This window comes from Castor canadensis, chromosome 10 (genome assembly GCF_047511655.1).
Source record: "Castor canadensis chromosome 10, mCasCan1.hap1v2, whole genome shotgun sequence".
Taxonomy (NCBI): domain Eukaryota; kingdom Metazoa; phylum Chordata; class Mammalia; order Rodentia; family Castoridae; genus Castor; species Castor canadensis.
Window position 1 is genome coordinate 34,248 of NC_133395.1, and position 24,371 is coordinate 58,618.

At 42.7% G+C, this 24,371-nt stretch overlaps 1 protein-coding gene across 1 annotated transcript; it reads left to right on the forward strand.

Annotated features, from left to right (window-relative positions):
- Window positions 1-259: 259 nt before the first annotated feature.
- On the forward strand, window positions 260-5,914 carry Coprs (coordinator of PRMT5 and differentiation stimulator). Its single transcript, XM_074042902.1, has 4 exons — window positions 260-417; window positions 2,489-2,559; window positions 4,808-5,022; window positions 5,506-5,914. The coding sequence occupies exons 1-4, from the start codon at window positions 319-321 to the stop codon at window positions 5,673-5,675; spliced, it is 555 nt and encodes a 184-aa protein (XP_073899003.1). The 5' UTR covers window positions 260-318; the 3' UTR covers window positions 5,676-5,914.
- Window positions 5,915-24,371: the final 18,457 nt, after the last annotated feature.

Genomic DNA, 24,371 nt, shown 5'->3' on the forward strand with positions numbered 1-24,371 from the left:
TTTATGGACTATCAGGTAGACTGAGGTCCTTGACCACTGTACCGGGAATGTGAGGAGCTGGTTGGGAGGAATGGCAGTTAACCATGTCCGCCTTAGGGCCTGTGGAGTTGCCAGACTTGCTGACCCCGCGTGGAGTAGGCGGGATGCTGGTCCGCGGCGCGCTGCCCCGCCCTCGGCTCCTGACCCGTGTCCCGCCCCCTCGGCCGCGAGTACCTCCAGCTGATTGGCCCCTTTGCGGCGTATCCTCGAGCTGGCAGTCGGACCCGCGCGTCACGTGGCCAATCGGCGTCCCGGGCGCCGAGCCGCGGACACCCGGGCATGGACCCTCAGGCGGCCGGGGCCCAGGCTCTGGGGGCCGCGGGGCCGTCTCGGAGTCCCCCGCTTTCCAGCGCGCTGGAAGCTTCCGCCGGCCCGGAGGTGAGCGCGGCGCGGGCAGGCGGGGCGCGGCCACCACCGCGGCCCGGGGCGGGAGGTGACGGGCGGCTGGAGCCGCGGTGCCAGGGCAGCGCCGGGGCTGGGCGAGGACGCGAAGCGCATGCTTGGGCAGGTAACGGCCGGCGGAGCTGCTGCGGGGCAGGGATCCTCTAGGACGTGGGTGGCGCGCAGGCGGGTAGGGAAGGCACTGGCGGATGGGAGATGACGGCAGAGAGCTGGGGCCTGGGCAAGGGCTAGGTGAGGACGGGGAGGAGAGGGGCTTTGCTTTGAGGACCTCTGGCCATTGGTGGGGATGGTCAGCTAATCCTGAACGCCAGGTGTTACATGTGCGCTCTCATCTATTTAATGAAATCTAAAGGCCTCGTTTGACGCAGGGTATCCAGCAAGTTGTTTCCGTGTGCGCACCTGACAGCGCCTAATTTTTCCAAAAGCATTGTTATTATAGTCATCATCTACCCATGATTTATGGTCGATCAGTGTTTAGGCAGTGAGCTCCTTAACGCTAGGAACCCTCCGCTTAGGGCTGTCTACACGGTCCCTGGCACAATACATGCACTTACTGAGTGGATGGATGGAATGCTTAAAACATCAGAAATGGTACTTGCCCCAAGATAAAAATGTAGTCATACACTTGCAAAGAAATTTACTTTGGGATGCAGAATAGGATTAGACTAATTTTTTCAGGGCAGAACAGGAAAGCATGTGAGAGGGTGGTGGCCCAGCAAAGGATGGAGATGAGAATGCAAATGGCTTCGAGCTTGGGTACCCCGGTGGGCAGAGAGCTATGTTTAAGAAGTCGATGGAGGGGGAATGTGAATGTACATGACCTTGTGCTTTGGCAGTGGAGGGCTGCTGAAGATTTTCGCCAGAGTAGTGATTATCCCTTTCTAAGGCTGGGCCAGATAGGTGGTAGGGAGATGGTTAGGAGTTTTAGGTGAGAGGCCAACCCCTTGATGGGAAGTAGTGACCAGTGGTTGTCACTGACTACAGGAGGTGGAACTGAGTCATTATACCCAGGCATGACTAGATGATGAATGTTAACTAGGGCACAAGTTGCAAGTACAATTTAGATGTAGGATAAAGGGTGAATTTAATACTTTATTATTGCATTATTAATTGTACAAAGTACTGGGTTTCATCATGATCTTTTCATACATGCATATAATATAGTTTAATCATACCCCTTCTTAAAACGTGAAGAAATATTACACTCCTGCAACATGCTAGTTGTTTCCATAAATGTTATGTCATTATAAGCCCTCTGCAGAATCACAACAATCTTCCTCCAGTTTCTAGAGGTCACACCCTGAATGAATGGCAGAGCTAGGATTGAAATCAGATCTAGTCATGCAAGCTGTGAACATTTCTTGTTCCATTGGAAAGAGGTCTCAAAAGTGGTTAGCATTTCAGGAACTAAGTAGTGGGGCTGAGAAATATCTGGTTGGCTATGGGGGGTTAGGAGTGTTTCTTTCAGTGCTTAGTTTTCCAAGGGAACATCAGTGAAGAGACAGAATTTGTTAGAAGGAGTTGTTAACAAGATATAGTCATTAAGTAACTGGAAAAGTAAAAATTGTATATGGAGGCAGCAGCTCTAGGAAACCGCTACCAGCCCAATGGCTGAGGAAACAAAGGGATGAGGTTGGAGTGATTAAAATTTATAAACTTAGAGGAAAGGCTTTGAAGAGCTGAAATTCCAGCTGGGGTCTCTGAGCTTGGAGGAGAGGTCCTTGGATCCAGACTGAAGAGAGGCCCCAGTGATGAGGCTGGCTCTACAAGTATTGGAAAACTGGCAGCCGGCTTCAGTTGCCACTACAGGAAGGCACTCCCACTGCCAGGATGAAGTGTTGCTGAGACGATGCAGACAGCAATGAGAAGGAAAAAGCCTTTCTCCAGCCAAGTATCACAGGGCAAAGCAGAAATGTGGGTTGCTGGGTCCTAGCTCGGTACCATGAAGGGCAGTATGGGAGGGTAAGTTTGAAGCTTCAAGGCATGGGCTTTCTGTTGTGCATGTTGCAGATACCCAAGTTCCTGGCAATTATTTCTTCTTCCACAGGCTGGCTTTACCACATCTGACCACTCTGGTCTAGAGAAAGAGACTGAGACAGCCACGGATCAGCTAGGCAAGTAGATGGCAGAGGTGGGTGGATGTTGGGAGAGGCAGAGAAGAAGAAAGAGGATAGCTTCTGTTTCTTTTGTACCTTTTCTTACTAACCAAGCCTCTTTGCTGCTGAGTTGCCATCTTTTCCCAGTGTTTCAGCTGAATCCTCATTTAGAAAATCTACTGGAGCTTCTTTGAGGGAAGTCCTGAACTTTCCCTATACCTAAACCCACCCTTCCCATTGAGAGAAACAACTTGAAACAGTGAAAAGAGTATATAGGCTTTGGATGGGGCAAATTTTTCTTCATTTCCAAAAGAGAGTCCTGGCCTTGAGTTTTGTCACCTAGCCTTATCTATCTTTAATACTGGGCTGATATTATCTACCTCCTAGGGTTGTTCTAGGGATTGAGTGAGAGAATCTAGAATTTAGTATCTGATACAGTAGCAACTAGCCACAGATAACTATGTAAATTTAAGTTAATTATAATTAAATAAAATGAGAAATTCAGCTCCTTAGTTACACTGGCCACATTTCATGTACTCAGTAAACACACATGGCTGTTAAAACAGCAAGGAGTGTTTCCATCCTTGAAAAAAGTTTTAATGGATAGGGCTTGTCTAGATCAGAGCACCTCACTGTGTGCCAGGAACAGCTCTAAGCATGTCTTTTTCCATTTGTTGTTGTTGTTGTTTCTAAATTAAGTCTCACAACAGCGTGTTCACTTTACAGATGAGGAAACTGAGGCATAGGGTTTTTCAATTGCAGTGAAAGATATACAACATAATCTTTTTGGGGGGCAGTACTGGGGTTTGAGCTCAGAGCCTCATTCTTGCTAGGCAGGTGCTATACCATTTGAGCCACTTGCCAGCCCTGTTTTCTGTTGGGTATTTTCAGTATAGGATCTCGAAAACTATTTGCCAGAGCTGGCTTTGAATTGCAATCCTCCTGATCTCTGCCTCCTGAGTAGCTACGATTACAGGTATGAGTCACTGGCACCCAGCTTTTAAAGGAAGGTTGTTTGTTTTGTTTTGTTTTGTGGTACTGAGGCTTGAGTTCAGGACCTTGTGCCTGCTAGGCAGCCAGTCACTTGAGCCACACCTCCAGTGAGCTTCCAGGGACCCCTAACATAAATTTGCCACTTGACTAAAGCATACAATTAAGTGTCATTTAGCACAATAACACTGTTGTATAACCACCTCCATTATCTAGTTCTAAAACATTTTTGTCACCCCAAAAGGAAACCTTGTACCTATTAAATAGTCACTCTCTCCTTCCTAAACCCACAACCAGTTATCTACTTTCTGTCTCTTATTAACTTACCTGTTATGGATAGGTAATGTGAGTTAAGGATAAATGGACTCATACAGTATGTGATCTCTTGTGTCAGGCTTCTTTCAACTCAATATTTTCTAGGTTCATTCATGTTGCAGCACTTACTCCCTTTTTATGGCTTTTTGTTGATCATTCACCCATTGATGGACATTTGGGATGTGTCTGCCTTTTGGTGATTGTGAAAAGTACTGCTGTAAACATCCTTGTTTGTTTAATCCTGCTTTCAGTTCCTTGGGGTATATTTTAGGAGTGGAATTGCTGGGTCATATGGTAATTCTGTGTTTAAGTTATTGAGGAGTCAGTTAAGTAAATTTCAACTCAGTTATACATTTAGTAACTGGCAGAGCAGATGTGAACCCAGGTAGTCTGGTTCCAGACCCAGTGCCGATAGCTGCTAATATTATGTTACAGTGTTAGTGTCATGGCTGTTTGGGTGCTAACGCCTTCCTCACCTTAGATCTGCTATCACAGTAGCAGTCTATGCTTAGAGGTCCATTATCCTTCCTGGGCTTTCTTCCATTATTGTGAGGTCTTTAGACAATGTTCCTTCCAGCTTCCCCAGTAAAGAATGCTGTGTCTGGACAGTCCCTGCTCTTCTCCAAAAACCACTCCCTCTCTTTGAAACTAAAGGAAGGAATTAGGCAGTAAAATAAAACAGAAGCTTATATTGTGGAAGCATATTTGGCTCAATGACCTGTAAATCCCCTAAAAATGTCAACTGTGCTTTGCTTGCTATGTAAACTACATACAGGACTTGGCAATTAATCTTACTGAAAAAACCTAAACCAAGTAACACGTTGGTAGGTGCTCAGGTAGCTAAAGAGCTTTGTGTGCTTGTTTTACTGCCCTTAGCAAGTTTGCCAGAACTCGCCCAAGCACATGAGCAGGACTTCTCTGGTTTACCCATTGTAAGACCTTCCTTCTGTTGATTTCTCAGCCAGTGGAGCCCAGAACACCCCTAATGACAGTACCCATGGCGGGAACACACATTCTGGAGAAGGCGGCTTTGCTGAGGAGGAGGAGGAGGAAACTGATGGGGAACTGAAGGCCTGGGAGCTGTCAGAAGGAACATGCTGTCCACCTAGGGAGCAGACTGCTGATCTTTTTAACGAGGACTGGGACTTGGAGTTGAAAGCAGATCAAGGGAATCCTTATGGTAGGTGTGGAATTTATGGGCTCCCAACCTAGAGTTTCTCAGACCATTCTTCCAGACAGTCCCCTACATGCAGTTTGGAAGATGGAGCCACATATATGAGTTCAGCCTCACACTTGTCCCATGTCTGAAATTTCTGTGACAGCTTCTTTTTACATTAATGGAAAAGAAAAATAAACACTTGACTCCATGATGTATCACTTTGTTTTAACATGGGAAAAATGTTACTCCAAATTTTTTGTCTGAATTGAGTAACTGCAGACAGAAGCGCTCTGCTATCCACTGGCTTCCCCTCTACTGCTGAGAACCTTGTCCATGAAGTACAAACATGAATTGTGCAGAATGATCGTATTTGCAATTCATGTGTGTGCACATATATATGACATGTGTTATTAAGCAAAATAAATGTTTATCCCTTAAACATTTTTTGCAGTCCATTTTCACCTTCCCTCCTTTCTTTAATCTGTCTTTTGAAACTGCCTACAGATGCTGATGATATCCAGGGGAGCATTTCTCAAGAGATAAAACCTTGGCTGTGTTGTGCCCCACAAGGAGACATGATCTATGACCCCAGTTGGCACCATCCACCTCCACTGATACCCCATTATTCCAAGATGGTCTTTGAAACAGGGCAGTTTGATGATGCCGAAGATTAAAGGTGCTCTCTCTGCCTGTGGATAGGTAGATCAAGGTCTCTTCCTGTTTTGAGGTGAGATGTCCTGTCAGAGACAGTGTTCCCAGTGGCTCCTGAGTGTGAGTTACACAGATGTTAATGAGGGTCCCTCTCTTCTCCCCAGTTCTGTTGTTGTTAATGCACTTCTTGGAACATGTGCATATTTGTGTCTATGTCAGGAGGAGTTGTGTTCTTTATAAATAAAGATGGGAAAAAATTCAATATGCTTTGCCTGCTTTTCTTGTGTTTGATAGGTGCTTCTGAGCAAGGCCTTACTCCTTCGTTTACAGTCTATGAATTATATTTTAAGTATTGAGGAATTTAGAGACCTGAAACTATTCACAAATAAAAAGAATCTTAGTTTTCTGCTGTATTTCTGGAATTCTTGACCAGGGATTGTAATGCAAGAGACTTTGATAACTTTATGCATGATTTGTATTCCCATTGGTGGAAAACTGAACATTTCATTAGTTTACAAGGGTATCCTGCAGACTGGAAGCTAAATAGCAAATTAAGCCAGGAATTGTATAACCTTTAATTGGCATGGAACTCTGTTTTCCATTTACTCTTTTAATCCTTACAATTATATGAAGCCGTGATTTTTTTTTTTTAATTTACTTCATTTTAGGGATGAGAAATGCAGGACCTTTCCAAGCTCACCTAGTGAGTGTCAGAATGAGGACCTAAATGCACACGGCCCATTCTCTTCACTGGCCCTGCATGTGTGATAGCATAGTAGAGGGATCTATGGCCACAACTTGGCAGGTCTGTTATCCACCAAAGTAAGTGACTTTTACCTCCTTGGCTAAATGATTGTTTCTTAACCTCCCTACCCCTTTTCCCCCAGTTGAAGCTGAATCAAGAAAATGCTTCAGATCTGAGTGAGTGCCGTAGCAATGGGTAAGACAGAACCTTGTAAGGGAAGGTAGCAGATATGATCAAGGCTGTCCTAAGGAAAAGTTCCCTTGTACTGTCCTTGCTAAAGGGGCAGTTGTAGACCTTGTCACCATATCCCTCTTTCTTTCTTCCTCCTCCCAAGGTCATAGCTGATGAGAACACAAGTATGTCTGGAATAAAAAGGTAAACTTGAAAAACTGAGCCAAGGTTTACTTGTTTATTTTTACATACCACTTCAATTTGATTTTTTAATTATCAATTAAAAAATCAATTTAAATAAGTCACACATTTCCTGCTTATTTCTTAACACATAAAATGAAATCCATGAATTTTTCTTGTCTGAAAAAAAAAAATGAAAGAAAAACTGAGCCAAGAAATTGTATGTGCTTATGGGGGGAGGCAAACTGAAACAGGCAAACTGAAGATTTATGTTGGCCCATGTGTAAGCTGGAGCTGTGAGGCAGCTGAAACTATGTATAAAAGCAGAAGTCAGGGAGATCACATTTTGGGGGTGATCACATTTTGGGGGTTCAGAGGAGGGAAGAAAAATATGATGAAAAGCATGTGACTATGAAAATGGGTAGGAGAGAAAGAGTCTATGAGAGTAAGGAGGTAGAAAATAATATTTTCTTTAAAAAAATAAATTACACACATTAAAATGTTTTGTTCTGTAGTGCTGGGGATTGAGCCCAGGGCTTCATGCATACCTGGCAAGTGCTCTACCACCAAGCTGCACCCCAGTCTTAAACTAGTTTTTATGCCTGAAAAGTCAGGTATGTGAGGAGAACAAGGAAAGAGGGGGAAGGGCTTGTCAATTTTTCTGATTTAAATATTGTTCTGGCGTCCCCATCAGGTGACTCACCATAGAAAAAGATGTACAGAGCATCAGGAGAAAAATATCCAGAAATGGACTTGAACTTTTGATTTGTAAACCTCCAATTCAAATGAAGTGCATTTTGTTCTCTAAAAACTAATGCATATATGGCAAGACAAATGAGTGTGTAATGCAAATTGTTTGATGATAAATAAAAATTTTTTAAATTTTGTTTATAGTAGAGTTTAGTGGTAGAGTGTAAATAAGTAAAGATCACGAATTATAATTTTAGGTACTCAATTTAAAAAATTTTAAATTTTATATTTATTTACCTGAATCTCTGAATGCTAAGCTAAGTCTAAATCTCAGAATGGGAAGGAATGTGAATGTTGCTCAGTTTGGTCATATGCTGTCTGCACACCGTCTCAACCTCCTTCAATCACAGGATGCTCACTGCCTTAGAGCAAGCCATTCATTGCTGGCTAGTGCTGTTTGTTAGAAGTCTGCAGTCCACCATATGGCCCAGGTCTGCTCTTTGATCCTGATACTCTTCTTTAACTATTAGAAAGTAGCAATCACATCTCTCTGGCTGTTTGTTTTCTAGGCTAAATAGTCAACAGGCAATAGTATCTAGGTGTATGAAATTGAGACAGGGAAGAAACACTGGAGTAGAAAAATTGGAGACTCTTGCGGTTGTAGCAGGTGTTGTAACCTCATTGGTGGAGGTTAAGATTGCTCAGTGAAGCTGGGCATGAGTGGAAAGAGAGCCGAATATAGTGGGTGGAAGTATCTGATTACAAGGGCAGGCTGCTGCCAGCAAAAGAGGGAACCAAGTGAGCGTAGGTGCAGCTCAAGCCAAAGTCTTAAGGGAGAGGGAAGAGACATCTTTTGTAGAGGCCAAGAAACTGAAGGCTAACAGGCACTCTCAGATGTGAGAATTGAAGAGTTCTCCCAGGATAAAGTGGTTGGGGGTAGGCCTGGTCATTCATGTGGCCACCTGAGCTGCTACCTTTGGCCCTATTGTGTCTCCTGTCTGGGGTGACAGTACTTCTGGCCAGCTTCTGTTACAACATGTGAGCCCAGCTGGGAAGAGGCAGTGTGGGGAGAGAGAAGGAGGGAATGGAGAAAGGGACAAAAGTAGACAGAGGCTGCAGAGAAGTACAGGACTGATAGGAACAAAAACAAAAGAGAAACTTGGGTTTTTTTGTGGGGGGGGATGTTTATTTTTGTTGGTGGCAGTGGTAGTGTTTTTGTTTTGTTTTTGAGATAGGGTCTCACTTGTGTAGCCTAGGCTGATAATGAACTCAAAATCCTCCTGCTTCTACCTCCTAAGTGCTGGTGTACCACCATGCCCAGCTGAGAAATTTTTATTCTTACATTTTTCAAGCAGTATTATTTCCCAAGGAAGAAACCCCTACTGACTACAGCCCAAACTTGAGTGACAGAATGGAGAGTAAGTACACATTCATCAAGCATGTCTGAGATGTGCACTTGTCTGTTTTCTCTCATTTTTCCCTTTCCTCATGCAAGCAGGCAGTTGGCTCTCTGCTCATTCCTTTAGTGTGGGTATGTGGGAGGATTAAGAACATCAAGAAATCTTTCCTGGCTTTTGTTTAACAAAAGGGATTTATTTTATTCTATTTGTAAGAGGCAAGGGGGCTTTGTGCCTGTTGAAGAAATCTGAAGGGAAAGAATTTTCCCTAGTTCAAAAAAAAGAAGTAAAAGTCCCTTGAGAGAAAAATGAAAGATGCTGAGAGCGAACGGAACATGGTCCCTGGGGAGTGAGATTCTCAGTAGAATGCTAGATGTCGGTGCCTCTAGGCAGTTGGGACTATCTTCCCAAAAATACTCATGGCATGAGCATTTCAAGGACCTGATGGACTGCTAGACGGGAAGAACCTTCAAAGGTAGATATTAGATGACGTGATGCCCACCTGCCTTCTGCCTTGCTGCGCTAGGCCCTGTGACAACTCTGAGGAAGCAAGGAAAACTACAGACAGCAAGATGGAAACGTGAGGTTGGAAACCAGGGTAGCTAGAAAGAATGGCAGTTTTGCTTCTTGAACTCCCAGGATGCAAAAGATGGAAAGTTAGAGAAGCCTGGGTGTGGACAGGTTATTCCGGGCCTGGAGACACAGTTAATACGTTAATACCAAAGTGCTAATACTTATTACTATGTTCTATCTTGATGAAAAACTTGCAGATTTTGTACTGTGATGGAACAAACAGAATTGTGCTAACAATTTTTTTTTCAGAGGGGCAGGTGCTGAGGAAAGTGCTAGGGATTGAGCCCAGAGCCTTGTTCATGCTAAGCATGCATCTACCACTGAGCAACAATCAGCTCTGGTTTTTCACCATTTGTGTAGGTAATTTTATGTTTTTGATGGCTCCCATTTGTTTCTGTTTTATGGCTACCCTCTCATTGGTAAATTTAATGTGCCCTTTCACCCCATCCCTTAGCTTAGTTTGGGACCATGTTCACAGTAGTGCTTTGTCATCATGAGTCCCCAGAAGGCTATGGAAAGTGGTTCTTTTCAGTCTCAGAAGTTGACATGGAGGATACAGAGACCTCTCTTCATGTCCAGAAGCAACTGGCTGGACACAGCCAAGACAAGGAAATCTAAGCCTGCTTCCCTGGGAAATAGAAGCAAACTCATTGGCTAAGCAAATATCTTGGCACTGCACTACCCTTGCTTTTTCCAGAGCTTGCAATCTTCAGCCCAACTTTTCACAGAATAATTGCAATGTGAAGGAAGAAAAAAATTAACCTTAGCTACAGCCCATCTGGATTCTGCCTCCTAGCTCTCCCACAGCAAATTTCCCACCCAAAGAACTGAGAATGATGCGTTTGGGGAGCAGGAGAGGGAGAATGTTATGTGTGTTCAGAGCATGGAGAACCACCAGGTTAGAGGTAGAAGTTACAGGGTGTAACAGAAAGGTAAAAGGCAGGGCTGGCTTTCCCACTTAGCAAGTCTGACTACTGACTACAGAGCCATAATTTTGGAAGGAATGGCCTCCCTGCTTCCAGCAGTTTCTGTTGAGCTGGTTCCTGGACTAAGCTGGATCCTGCATTGTTTATGCATTGTTCAGACAGTTTACTGGGGTTCTAGGGCACCAAGGTTTGGAGAATTCCCCCCAGAATTTGTACTTGCTGGTAGCCTGGGAGTAAAGTATGTCCACAGATTTTAAAAAATGTATTTCCTTCCTCCACGCGGTCCTTCTCCCCTTTGAGTCAGAGAGAAATTATTTGAAGAGGCATGCTTCCATTCTCTGACCATTGCAAAGTAACTTTTATTTCTGATAAGGTACTTTTATTTCCAAAGACAACTTTTAATTAGCTGCTGAATAAATGTGGCAGATACAAGTTAGAGCCTTATGTCTGGCACCTCCACACGAGCGCCTGAATTTCTCCTGGCTGTGACCTGTGGCTTTGTTCCACTTGCACAGAATGTGGCAGTAAAGACCCACTGAGTCAGCAATCTCCAGTGTGACCCACAGGTAGAGCTAGGGCCCCTGGAGAAAAATGCAGAGGTTGGTTACTTTCCTATTAGTTGGCTTCACTAACTAATGACAGACTCACCTGTGAGTTCTTAGGATTTACTCCAGATTTTATAGATAAGTATTCTTAGAAAAAGTTACTATGAAATGTAGGGCAGGGGTCATCACTATACAGTAAGTCCTTAATATATGCTTTCTCACTTCAGAGTGTGTGAATATGCAAAGAAAGGTAAAATGTATTGTGCTGCATTCCTCTGCTGATGGTTCTCTATTCCCTTTGTGTGGGAAACCTACCTGCAACAGAAAACTGGGAATATGGTACTAAGGAAAGGCACAGAGTACTGAGGCAGGGAAGGTGGAAAGGGACAGTCTTCAAGCCAGCTATTTCATTGTGGAACTGAATTGGATTTGTTTCTGCACTTGGAGTCAGAGAGTTATTGTCTAAGAAATGAGCATAGAAAAACTCTAGAAAGAGGGAGCTGAGGGTTGGGACTAGGAGAAAATAAGTCAGATGCTTTTCTCTGCCAGATTATATACTGTCTGCCATGTACTCAGAGTGCACAGGTGGAAGACCTAGTTCCTGCTTTCAGGGATCTCAGACTCAAGGGGAGAGGTGATAGCACACAAATAGGCCCTGATATCAGGGTATCAGCAGTGCTGGGATCCCTCCAGAGGAGACTCTGTTCCTTGCCTGTTCAGCTTCTCAGGGCTGTCAGCATTCCTCACCTTGTGACTGCTCATGCTCATCACAGCCTTGTGTTCACATAGCTTTCTGTGTGTCTATCTTTTCTCTTATAAGGTTACCTTGTGACTGAATTTAGGGCTCACAATAGTATTCCAGGATGATCTCAAGGTCCTTAATTATATCTGAAAAGACCATTTTTTCAAGTAAGGTCACACTTACAGTTCTGGAGTAGGCACTACACATAATTTTAGTGGGGGCTACCACCCAACATACTTCGGCCTCTGAGGATGGCATGACAGATCTAAACTGTGATCATGGTGTCGTTGAATCCTGACTCTTGACTTCCAGTACATAATTCAGTAAATCTTCCTTTTTGCTTTATGCCTGTTTGAAACAGTCTCCTCACCCCTAGTTCTGAATGTGCCTTGACTGACAGGTCAATCTGGAGTGCAGGCACTTGGGTGTGGTGGAAGCAGTTGGAACTCTCAGGCTCTACTGTTGACCTTGGGCAAGTCACAGTTTTGCTTACCATTGCTTTGAATATAAATGGACCCTTGTCCTTGCCAAAGGCCCTTCAAGTAGAAGCCAGTGTGATTTCTTTTGTTATAGTCTCTGCATTCTAAGAAAGATGTAATAGATCTGGAAAAAGGCTTAGACACTGAGTGATGTAAGGCTTTTACCACAGGGACAGGTTCTATAACTAGAATTCTCCAGCCTCCAGCAACAGGCTGAGAAGGGAGTGTACTTAAATCTTTCTCCATATGATAAAGCATATTGACTGACCATATCCCAGAATTCTCATAAGCTTAGAGAGGTATTTCTAAAAGCTCAAGAGGTTGTTTTAGGGCAAACAATAGAAAGTGCTATTTTACACAGTAGAGAGGTGAGTTTGAGGCCCATGTGAGCTTGGTGTGGTGCACCTAGATCCAGGGAGACCTCAGTTCTACTTCTGGATCCAACTGTTTGACCCTTTTTCCAGCAAACCCATTTTGTCTCAGAGTCTGAAATTGTCAGTAAACTGGGGGTAGTAAGTTGGTAATAACCAGAAGTGAACTTCTGCAAACTCATCACTGTTCTGCCAACCCACCAGCATAGGCATCCATGTAACTGTTCCCTGCCTATTCCTAGAGACAGAACTACTGCAGATCTCCCTGTCATGTACCTCGCCTCTCCCTGGCTTTAGAAGAAATGGTTTCAGTTTTTCTCCACTTACTTAATAGAAAGTTGGCTATTGGTATATCGTTTATAGCCTTTGTCATGCTGAGGTACATTCCTTCTAGTCCTAGTTTTTTCAGACCTTTTATCACAAAGGCATGTTAAATTTTGTCAAATGATTTTTCTGCATCTGTTAAGATGCTCATTGATCTTTGTCCTTTATTCTGTTTATATGCTGTGTTGTGATTATCAGTTTGCATATGTTGAACCGTCTTTGTATCACTGGAATGAAACCAACTTGTTCATGGTGAATACTCTCATTACTGTGTTGTCGAATTCAATTTGCAAGTGTTTTATTAAAAATTATTGTGTCTATAATTTTCCTTTTTGTTATGTTCATATCCAGTTTTGGGTTTCAGGGTAATTCTGACTTCATAAAATTAGTTTGGAGAACTGGGGATGTAGCTCAGTGGTTAAGTGTTTGCCTAGCATGCACAAGGCCCTGGGTTCAATCCCCAGTACCACAAAAGAAAAAAAGAAAATTGGTGTGGCAATGTAGCTTCCTTTTCTATTTTATGGACTTAGTGTGAGAAGCATTGGTGTTAGTTCTTTTTCAAAGTTCTGGTAGAATTCACCAGTGAACCCATCCAGTCCTGACCTTTTTTTGTCAGAAGATTATTACTGCTTCAATTTATTACTTGTTATAGATCTGTATAGGTGGCTTATATTCTCCTGGTTCTATTTTGGGAGGTTATATGCATCTAGAAATTTATCCTTTTCTACATTGTCCAATTTACTAGAATGTAAGTTTTCAAAGTATTCCCTAATAACCATTTGAATTTCATCAGTGTTTGTTGAGATATCCCCTTTTTTTTTTTTTGGTTAGTTTGGCTAAGGTTTATCCATCTTGTTTATCTTTTCAAAGAACCAGCTTTTTCTTTCACTGATTTTTTGTATTGCTCTTTTAGTCTACGTTTCATCATTTCTGCCATGGTTTTTATTACTTCCTTCTGTGTGCTGCTTCTGGGTTTGGCTTGTCCCTGTTTTCCTGAGTTTGAGGTACATCATTAAGTTACTTACTTGAAATTTGATTTTTTAATGAAAGCATTCATACTTATAAATTTCCCTCTTAGGACTTTTTTTTTTTTTTTTTTTTTGGCAGTACTACATTGAACTCAGGGTCTCTTGCTTGCTAGGCAGGTGCTCTACCACTTTGAGCTACACCTCCAGCCCCTTAACACTACCTTTGCTGGTAAGTTATGTTTTCATTTTCATTTGATTCTAGGAATTTATTTCCATGTCCCCACTATTACTTTGATGACCCACTCATTCAAGAGTAAATTGTTCAATCTCCAAATATTTGTATATTTTCTATACTTTCTCGTTAGTGATTTCAATTTTCTTACATTTGTTAGGACTTGCTTTATGTCCTAACATAGGATCTATTTTGGAGAAAGTTCATGGACTGCTGAGAACAATGTGTATTCTGTGGCTGTTAGGTAGAATATTCTGTAGATGTCTGTTAAATCCATTTGCTCTATAATGTCATTTAACTCTGAAATTTCCTTATTAATTTTGGTCTGTATGAACTGTCTATTGGTGAGAATGAGGTATTAAGGTCACCCACAATTATTTTGTTTGGTGTCCAGTAGTATTTGCTTTATAAAATTGGGTGTGCCAACATTTGGTGTATATATGTTTACAATTGTTCTCTTCTCCTGCTGAATTATTACCTTTACCAGAGTAAAGTGACCTTCTCTGTCTTTTCTGATTTATTTTGCTTTGTCAGATATGAGTATAGCCACTCCTACTTGCTTTAAGGCTCCATTTACTTGAAATATATTTTTCCATCGTTTCACTCTAAATCTGTGTTTGTCTTTGCCAATAAGTGTATTCTGTGCAGGCAACAAGTGGTTGGGTCTTGTTTTTTAATCCAACCTGCCACTGTGTCTTTTGATTGAGACCATTGAGTTGTTATCAAAAGATATGAAAAAAGAAAGATATGTAGTAATTTCTGCCATTTTATTGATTTCATAGTGCTTGATTTTTCCTTATTTCTCATTTGTTTATCTACTTTATTAGTGAGATTTAGTCTTTCCTCTATTTTTGTGGTTGTGTTTATCTTTCTCTTCTGTTTGTAGGATTCCTTTAAGTATCTTCTGTAGAACTGTTTAGAGGTTGTGAATTGCTTTAGTTTTTATCATGGAATGATTTTGTTTTTCCTTCAATTATGAAAGATAGCTTTGCTGGATATACTAATCTAGGTTGGCAGTTATTTTCTTTCAGGGCTTGAAATACATCATTCCATTCCCTCCTTGCTATTGAAATATCTGCTGTTATTCTAATAGGTTTGCCTTTATAGGTGACCTGGTGCTTCTCTCTTGCAGCTTTCAATATTCTTTCCTTGTTGTGCCTAATGTTTTAACTAAATGTGGGGAAGTCTTGTCTACTTGGAGTCATGGCCCTTCTGTATCTGGATGACAGCCTCTTTTTCAAGATTTGGGAGGTTTTCTGCTATTTTATTTAATATGTTTTTGATGTCTTTAGCTTGCACCTCTCTTTTATACCCATGATTCGTAGGTTTGGCTTTTTAATGGTGTCCCAGAGATCTTACACGTTCCATTCATACTTCTTTAGTTTCTTTTTTTTATATTCAGCTGAATGTTCAAAAACATCTACCTTGTCTTCAAGCCCCGATATTGTCTCCACGTTGATCCAGGCTATTACAGAGTCTTTCAGCTGTGTTTTTTATTTGATTTATTGAGCTTTTGTTTCCAGGATTTCAATTTGATTTTTTCAGAATTTCTGTATCTTTATTACATTCTTCTTTCATGCCCTGAATTGTTTTCTTCATTTCATTCAACAGGGAGATTTTTCTTAGAATTCATTCAGGCATTTATTCATGTTAATTTCATTGATCATTTCTTATAATTGTTTTTTAATTCTTTGAAATTTCATGTCCTTCACTGTCATTACTGTTTGTTACTGTGGAGTTGTTGAATTTTAGAGGACTCATTTAGCTTGTTTTTTCATATTTGTTTCTGCATTAGGATTTGTGTGTCAAGGCCAAGTCATTGGTTAGACTACACTGATAGTTTTTCAGTTGAAATATTCTGTTTTAAGGAGGACACTGTAGTGGCCAAGTTGAGGCCCTATTTCCCAGCACTGGGACAGGGGCTGTGGCTCAGCAGCACTGCTCAGATCAAGGTAAATTAGCTGAAGTCTCTTGAGGAAGGTTCAGTTGTCTGCTTCTGGGCTGCTTTTGCTATAGAAGCGTCCCTTCTTTGTACACTGGGAGCTACTGCTGTCTGCAGGGAGTTTTACAGACTGTGGGACAAGCTGGTTTCCATTTGTTCCACAGACACCCCCACACAATAGTTTGTGTGCCAGTGGCAGTTATTGATCAAGCCTCAAGGTGACCCCCACATGTGTCAAAGAGTTGGGAAGGGAAGCAAACAGAACACTGAGTTCTGCACTGGCTGGGGGAGAAATGAGAGACCTGGTCACTCTGCATGCTGTTCTCAATGCTTACAGAACCCATCCCTATGGAAAGGAGGAGACTGTGAAATTCTTGTGATATAGAGTCTGCTCTCAGAGCTTTTAGGCCTCACTCAGCAGTTCATCTCCTTGTGTGGGGGAGGGGCTGCAGAAGTCACATGACTCAGACTGGCAGCTAATACATATCAGAATGCAGTTTCTGGGGGCAGGGGTTTTCAGATTCCACCTAATAGTTCACTTCCCTGTGGTGGGGAGGAAGCTGTGGATATCATGTGATTCAGAGAGTCAAGGATCAGGGCTCTGGCCCATTCTAGCAGCCAACACATGCAGCAGGAGGCAGGCTCTAAAGGCTAAATACTATTCCAGTCACAGGTTCAGTGCTTGCTTTCCACTGTGACCCTTAGGCAATGAGACTTGCTCCTTGTCAGGGAGGATGGGACGTTCTCACTGCTGGAACTCCCTGCTGCTTGGACTTCTCTGCAGGACCACATCAGCCCTCTCCCTTCTCCTCAGTGATCTCTTCATGGCCATCTCCCACCCAAACATTCTGGCAGGGTATCTCAAGACTCCCTGAGCTGTATGTGTTTCTTTTCAAAGAACCAGACAGATCCCAATCCACTCATGGTTCATGATGCTGCACTGGTTGAATGTTCCTTCCTGTCCTCTCTAGTGTGACAATGAGTCTACCCTGAACCTGAGAGAGAGTTGCATGGTACAAACCCTCAAGCAGCACTCAAGGGAGAATCTCGTGGAATCCCTAGTACCATTCTTCCAAGGTGGAACCATCTCATATTCCACCACCTTCCTGTGCTCATACTGGGACTTCATCATCATCTTACATTTCATGGACCAGCTCTTCAGTGGGTAAGTGTCTGTCCCCTCCGAGGCACAACAGTGAATCTGCCACATACTGTGGATCTTCAGTGTGTTCCTCTGAGAAGTGAGAATAGTAAAAGGATTTAGGGACAAAAATGGCATAAAACATGACAAGCAGGTACCTTGTGGCTGACTCTGTAAAAAGAGCTACTGGATTCCAGGCATAGTGCTACACACTATAATCTCAGCTACTTGGGAGGCTGAGGCAGGAGGATCACAACTTCAAGACAAGCCTGAGAAAGTAAGACTCTATCTCAATATTTCTTAAATATTGGGGTGTAGTTTAGTGGCACGACACTTTCCGAGCATGCACAAGACCCTGAGTTCAGTCCTCAGTACTGAAAAAACTAAATAAAGGGCTACTGAATAGGCTGTATCTGTACATAGCTATTATATTTCTCTATTCCCCCACTACAGAAGTTCTTTGCCTCTTTCCTCAATAGCCCATGTCCATCTCTGGTTGGAAGACCACACAGAAAGAGGTATGTTTTCTGAATTGTAAAAGAGGATTGAGATTTCTTCTAGCTGGCATTTCCCCAAGCTTGCTCAGATATCTGAGAAGGTTCTGTTTGTGGTTCATTCATTTGGTACATATATATTAAGCATTCAATTTGCACAGTCACTTTCGTAGAAACTTGACATAATGCAGTGAACAAATCAGACAACTGCTAGGCCTCAGTTCTATTTGAGAAGTCAGATGTTCATAATAGACTGTATAATGCAGGTCATGGCCACAGAATGTTAGATTTGATGTCCTCCTGGTATCCTCTAGGTAGAAATGCATTCTCTTATATACTGACCAGAATCACAAACCCAAGGGCCAGCAAAAAAAAAAAAAAGGGTGGACTTTAAACCCAGATGAGGGCCTTCTGTGGGAGGGATGCATGGACTGTGGCTGGGAAGACTAGCAGAACCCTGGATCTCATATCTTATGCTTCCTATAAGAGGGCTGATGTTTTAGAGCCTCCCCTATAGGAAGATCAAGTCAAACTGAGCTGCAGGTAGAGTCTAAGGCCCCCTGTAAAGGAAAGGAGAGACTAGGGCTCAGAGTCATTACTTGAGAGATTCACCTTCAGCAATCCAGTTCCCAACATGCTTATCCTCCTTCATGTCACAGCCACACATCCTATCCAGGGAACCCAGAACTGGGATTATGATGAGCAACCTGCCCACAAATCTGTCTGGAACCTCAGCTGTTAGTGCTCAGGTGCATGGACTCTGTACCCATCCCTTGGGGGGTGGGGGGTGGTAAACTGATGCCAGTGTGAAGCCGAGGCCCTTAATTGTCTGAACTAGCCTTGCTGGACAAGGTCTGCCACTGCCAGGACAGTCATAGAGGACTTGGATGGTGTGCGTCTGTCTTCTAGGTGGAGAGTGGCAAGCTCAGGGACTCAGATTCACACAAGTTTGGTGAAAGACAGTGCAGTAGGAAAGGCCAGGCCTCTTGACCTCTATTTGCTCACCCTTCTGTTTCCAGCACCATTTTCTCCATTTGGGGCATCTTGTAGAACAGTATATTGAAATTTCTTCCATTCTCATATATTCAATCCTAAGGTAGCTCAAACTTGGTCATAGCAGACCTGGGGGCTCCCACATACTTTCTTCTTCCTTAGCTGAAATATGCAGACCCCACTGAGGCAGAAACAGATGGCCAGGTAGGTGCACTATAGCCTGGAAGACTTTGGGGGGGTGTTGCTTTGAGGCTGGAATTTCTACAAATGCAGTGAGTTATTTTCCTCGTTTGAAAAGGCCATTGGAAAGTGCCTTATGTTAGTGAAACTTTTTCTTCTAACTCTTGTAGCTTATCCTGAGCATCAGCCATTCCCAGTATTAGATGCACAGCCAGTCTAGCACCACTGGCAAAGCTGGAGCCTGCTTTGCAGTCAGAGTCCACTGCAGCACAAGGTATACAAACACCATGTAGAGTGAGCACCAGGGCCAGCTCTGGAGCCAGTGCCAGCACCAGAGAAAGAGCCATGTCCAGTGACAGCACTGAAGCAACCCAGATCCAGAACCCTCCTGCCCATTCTGACTGAAAAGAACTGGTCCACTGAGGTCATGACTACCATGATGTTCTCTTCCAAGCTACTGGCAGAGAAGGTGATTCTAATAAATGTGGTAAGCAGGTGAGCTCTGCAAGGCAGAACCATGCCATCCCTTTGGCACCAACAGTCTCCATCCAGTCATGCCCTAACCAGATTACAGTGATCTGGGATGAATCCTAGCTCCGTATATTATCTACTCTGCCACCTGGGCCAGTTTCTTAACCCCTATAAGCCTTCCCTGTCCACATGTGGGCAGTAGAATGGGACAATAATAATACCAGCTTGCTGAGCACCAGTGGCTCACACCTGTAATCCTAAATACTCAGGAGGCAGAGATCAGAAGGATCATGGTTCAAAACCAGCCTCAGGCAAATAGTTCATGAGACCCTATCTCAAAAAAAAAAAAAAAAAAAAAAAACATAAAAAAGGGCTGGTGCAGCTCAAGTGGTAGAGCACCTGCCTGGCAAGCATGAGGCCCTGAGTTCCAACTCCTGTATCATGAAAGAAAAGAAAGAAGGGAAGGAAGGAAGGGAGAGAGAGAAGAAAAAAAAGAAAGGAAAGGAGGGAGGGAGGGAGAGAGGGGGAGAGAGGGAAGGGAAGGAAGAGAAAGAAGGAAAGAAAATACTGTTCTATTTTCCATACTAGATTGGGTCCTGGGTAATCATAAATTGGGCATCATCAGTGAGCAAACAAACCCCAGCTATTTCCAGTAATCTCTGGCCATATCTGAACCTTCCTGATTTCCCACTTAGGCCACAGTCGCCTTCTTGGGACTGTGTGCCATTGCAGACTCTGAGCTAGGCTGGGTTGTGCCCATATGGCACACTTCGCCAGGAACTGTTCAGGAAGGTGGGACCCTATGAGTGTCTGGGCTCCACCAGAAGTAGGGGACACTCCCACTCCAGCCCTTCTCTCCTTTACCATGTTGCATAAGTTGCCTCCATTAGAGAGAACAGAGCCCAGGAGAACTGCAGTCAGAGTAGATTTGGGGAAAAGGTGGACATGTGCACAACAAAACATTTCATACATGTTAAAATATCACCATGGAGGCAACTAAGGGGTGTTTGGTATCCTTGGAGGCCTGCAGGAGAAAAGTGAGAAAACAGAAGAAATTAAGGGTCCTTTGTGACTCTAAGAGGGGACCTGGTTAGAGGGCCAAGGAAACATGATGATGAATTTCAGGTGGTAGATCTAATAGCCCTTGAGTGGGCACCTGGGCATGGGTGCCCATCATCACTACTATCCTGATGGCACAGGGTGCCATCCCCTACCTTGGGACATTTCTCACTGACCTAGACATGATGCACACAGTGATGAAGGATTATGTGGATATGAGTGAGTTTGGGCTGTGTGGTTTTGGGACCAGGATCCTGAGACTTCAGAGGAGAGAGCCCTTTGTACTGAACCCTTAGGCTTCAGCACTTGGTAAACCTGCTCTCATGAGAGCTTCACAGCCACTCCTGTGTGCTGAGGGCATGACCATCTGAGCTATGTGTGACAGACCCTACTAATAGGCTACTAGTCCCTGTTCCCCAAGTGAAGCTGCAGGGCTATCTGAATGCAAAGCTGCACAGGGATCTGGCTGAGCTGGACTCAGCTTCTCCCCAAGGTAGTGCCCAAGGGAAGAAAGTAAAGTTGGGCCTCTCCAAGGTCAGAAAGCACCTATGTGGTCAAGCATTACTGAGGCCTCAGTTTCCCTGTATGTCAGCAGAGAAGGTTTGGATTTAAGGCCTCCAAGCCTCCATTCCCATTTCCTCCTTCTCTGGAGCCCAAGGCTTGACCCAGCCCCCAGTCCTTTTTCATGTACATCCCCTGACCATACTGGGCACTGTGGGCAGGGGTCAAGGATGGGGGTTATTAATGGACTCAGGGGCCTTTCTGATGGACTTTGGCACTCAGCCTTCCAGAGGCATTGCATCAACTTCCAGTGAATGAAGAAAGTGAAGACAGAGACCTCCCATATTCTGGTGACTCACTGGCTCCACACCTGCATCTTTGGTTTATTAGGAGGCTTTAGTACACATAGAAAGAATATCCCCATCCCAATGGAGGGTGTGGGTAGGGGACCAGAATCAAAGATAACTACCTGAAAGTGGGGCTCTTTGAACCCAACTCCAGAAGAGTCTAGTTAATTGAAAAAAAAAAAAAAGTCCTGGAGACCAGCCCCCTGCCACTTCCCTCCCCAAGGTCCCTACAACATTCTCTATACAAGCTCTGTCAGCATCCTGTCAGTCCTCTTGCCCCAGGAAATTGAAATTTTTCAACAGGTACAGCTTTTCCAAGTGGCAGCAAGCACAGATAATTGTCAGAGGGAAGAGCAAATTGAGGTCTGGTTCCAGTCCATGGAGCACCTCAGTAAGTATGAGAAATGAAGGCCAGACAGGAATGGGTAGAACCCAGGATGAAGTGGAAGTTCTTCCTGGTTGGCAGCTGCAGAGAGCATGTGGCATGGCTCCCTGGTCAACCACAGGCTCTTTGCATGCAATCTATCCTTCTTGCTTAAGCCCTCATCTTACCAGGCCAGCAACACACTCAGGGCCAAGAATAACAGATCATCTTAAATGTCAGGGGCAACTGATTTATCAATTGTCAGTAGGGACAAAGACTCAGAGATAAGTGAAATTTAGGTTAAATGCCCACACTGGGAGTAGGCAGCTGATAAACTCAGATTCCAGCTCATCCACTGACCTTGTAACTGGGGTGAGTTGTTTTGCTACAATGTAACTTGAGATCCCACTGTCATAAATTTCATGTGCCCTCCCAATTCCTTTTCCTTTTCTAAGAAATTTATATTAGGTATACATAGAAAAATTATAGGCCAATATCCCTGATAAACATACATGTAAAAATTATAAACAAAATACTAAAAATTATAAACTAATTTTAGCCACATATTTACAGAACATTGACATGCTCGTGTGGAATTTATACCTAGGATGCAGTGATGCTTGAATATATGAAAATCAACAAATGGGATCAGTACATTAACACAGTAAAGGTCTAAAAACCATATGATCATCTCAATAGATGCAGAAAACATTGGATAAAATTTATTATCCTTTCATGATAAATACTCTAAACAAATTTGGTATACAAGCAATGTAACTCAACATAATAAAGGCCAACCCTACAGTTGGCATTATAGTCAATGGTTAAAATCTGAAAACTTTTCCTTTAAGATCAGAAATAAGACAAAGATACCCACCCTCACCACTTCTCTTCAACATAATACAAGAAATCCTAATCCAATCATTGAAGCAAGAAAAAGAAAAGGAATCCAAACAGAAAAATGAAGAGAAATTGTTCCTCTTCTTTTCAGAGGACATGATTTTATAAATATATGAATGAATTTAATATTATTAAAATGTGCATTATACTCAAAGTGATCCACAGATTCAATACAATGCCTCTCAAAATTCAAAATTCCAATAGCATTTTTCCTGGATATAGGTTAAAAAAATCAAAAAATTCATATTGTACCACAAAAGAGTGACTAGCAACACAATCATGAGCAAAAAGAGCAAAGCTGAAGGTATCACACTAAGTGTTCTCAAAATCTATTAAAAAGCTATGGACCTCAAAACATCATGGTATTGCACAAGAGCAGTACACATGTACAAGTGGAACAAGAGAGAAATTCCAAAAATGGCCCACAAATATATGCTCAGTTGGTTTTTCACAAAGGTGCCAAGAGCCAGTTCTTTCCAAAAGGAAAGAACAGTCTTTCAAACAAGATTGTTGGAAACAGTGGATAGCAAGGACACTGTAACCTTTTCTCATGCAACATACAAAGATGAACTCAATATGAGTTAGAGACAAGCATAAGACCTAGATCTGTAAAACTTGTAAAGAAAACAGGGAAACAGAACATTGATCTGAACCACAATTTTTTTTCATTGGTCCCCAAAGTAAAGGCAAAAATAGACTAATGGTATTGTCATGATTAATCTTAATTGTCAACTTGATTAGATTGAGAGATACCTAGGAGATTAGTAAAGCACAGATATGAGTGGGTTTGTGATGGTGTTTCCAGAGACAATTAGATCGTAAGAACTCTGACCTAAGGAATGGATTAATCCCTTGATGAATTCATAAAATGATGACATTACTGGAATGTGGTAAAAGACAGAAGATGGGACCTATCTGGAGAAAGTGGGTCAGTGGGGACATGTCCTTAGGGTCTGTATCTTGCTTGGCCTCTTCCTGTATTCGACTTTTCCTCTGCTTCCTGGCCACTGTTTTGTGAACTGCTCTTCTCTGCCACATCCTCCCTGCTATGATAGAATGACACCTCTGAAACCATGAGCTAAACCACAAAGAAAGATTCTTCCTACCTTAGATTGTTTCTTCAATATTTTGTCACAGTGACAAGAAAAGTAACTAACATAAGTATCCATCAAATTAAAACTTATAAGGAAATCAATTATTAGAGAGGAAGGCAACATGCAGAACTACAGAAAAATATTTGCAACTCATGCATCTGTTAAGGTGTTATATCAAAAATATAAATGAGCTCAACAATTCAATAGCAAGAAGACAACCTGATTTTAAAATGGGCAAAGATCTCAACAGACATGTCTCAAAAAAGGACATACAAATGGCCAACAAGTACATGGGAAAAAGCGCTCGGCACTGCTAATCATCAGAGAACTATAGAAAGATGAAAGTCACAATAAAGCTTGGTGTACTGGTACACAATTGCAATCCTAGCACGTAGGAGGCTCCAGCAGAAGGATCTTCAGTTTGAGATCACAGAGCTACAGAGATTGGGCTACAGAACAAGACCCTGTTTACAACTGTAAGAACAAGTGTTCAGATGCTCTGTCATGTCCTCCTTGCCATGATGGAATAACATCTCTGAAACCATCAGCCAAAGGAAATCCTTCCTCCTTTGGGCTGTTTCTGTCAGATATTTTGTCACACTAAGGAAAAGAGTAGCTAACACAGGAATTCATGAAACTAAAATTGATGGACAAGGAGACAATTATTAGAGTATAAAGAACTTATTTTCAATAAAATGACAGTGAGTGTTGGTGAGCATGTACATATACACATATAGAATGTGAACATATATAATGTGTAGAAACAGAGTACATTGGTGATTCCCAGAGGTTGCGGAGTATGGGGGGATGGTGAATCTGGAGATTTGTTGGACAGAGTACAAGTTTCAGTTACACTAGGGAAATGTGTTTTTTGAGAGATGATACACAGC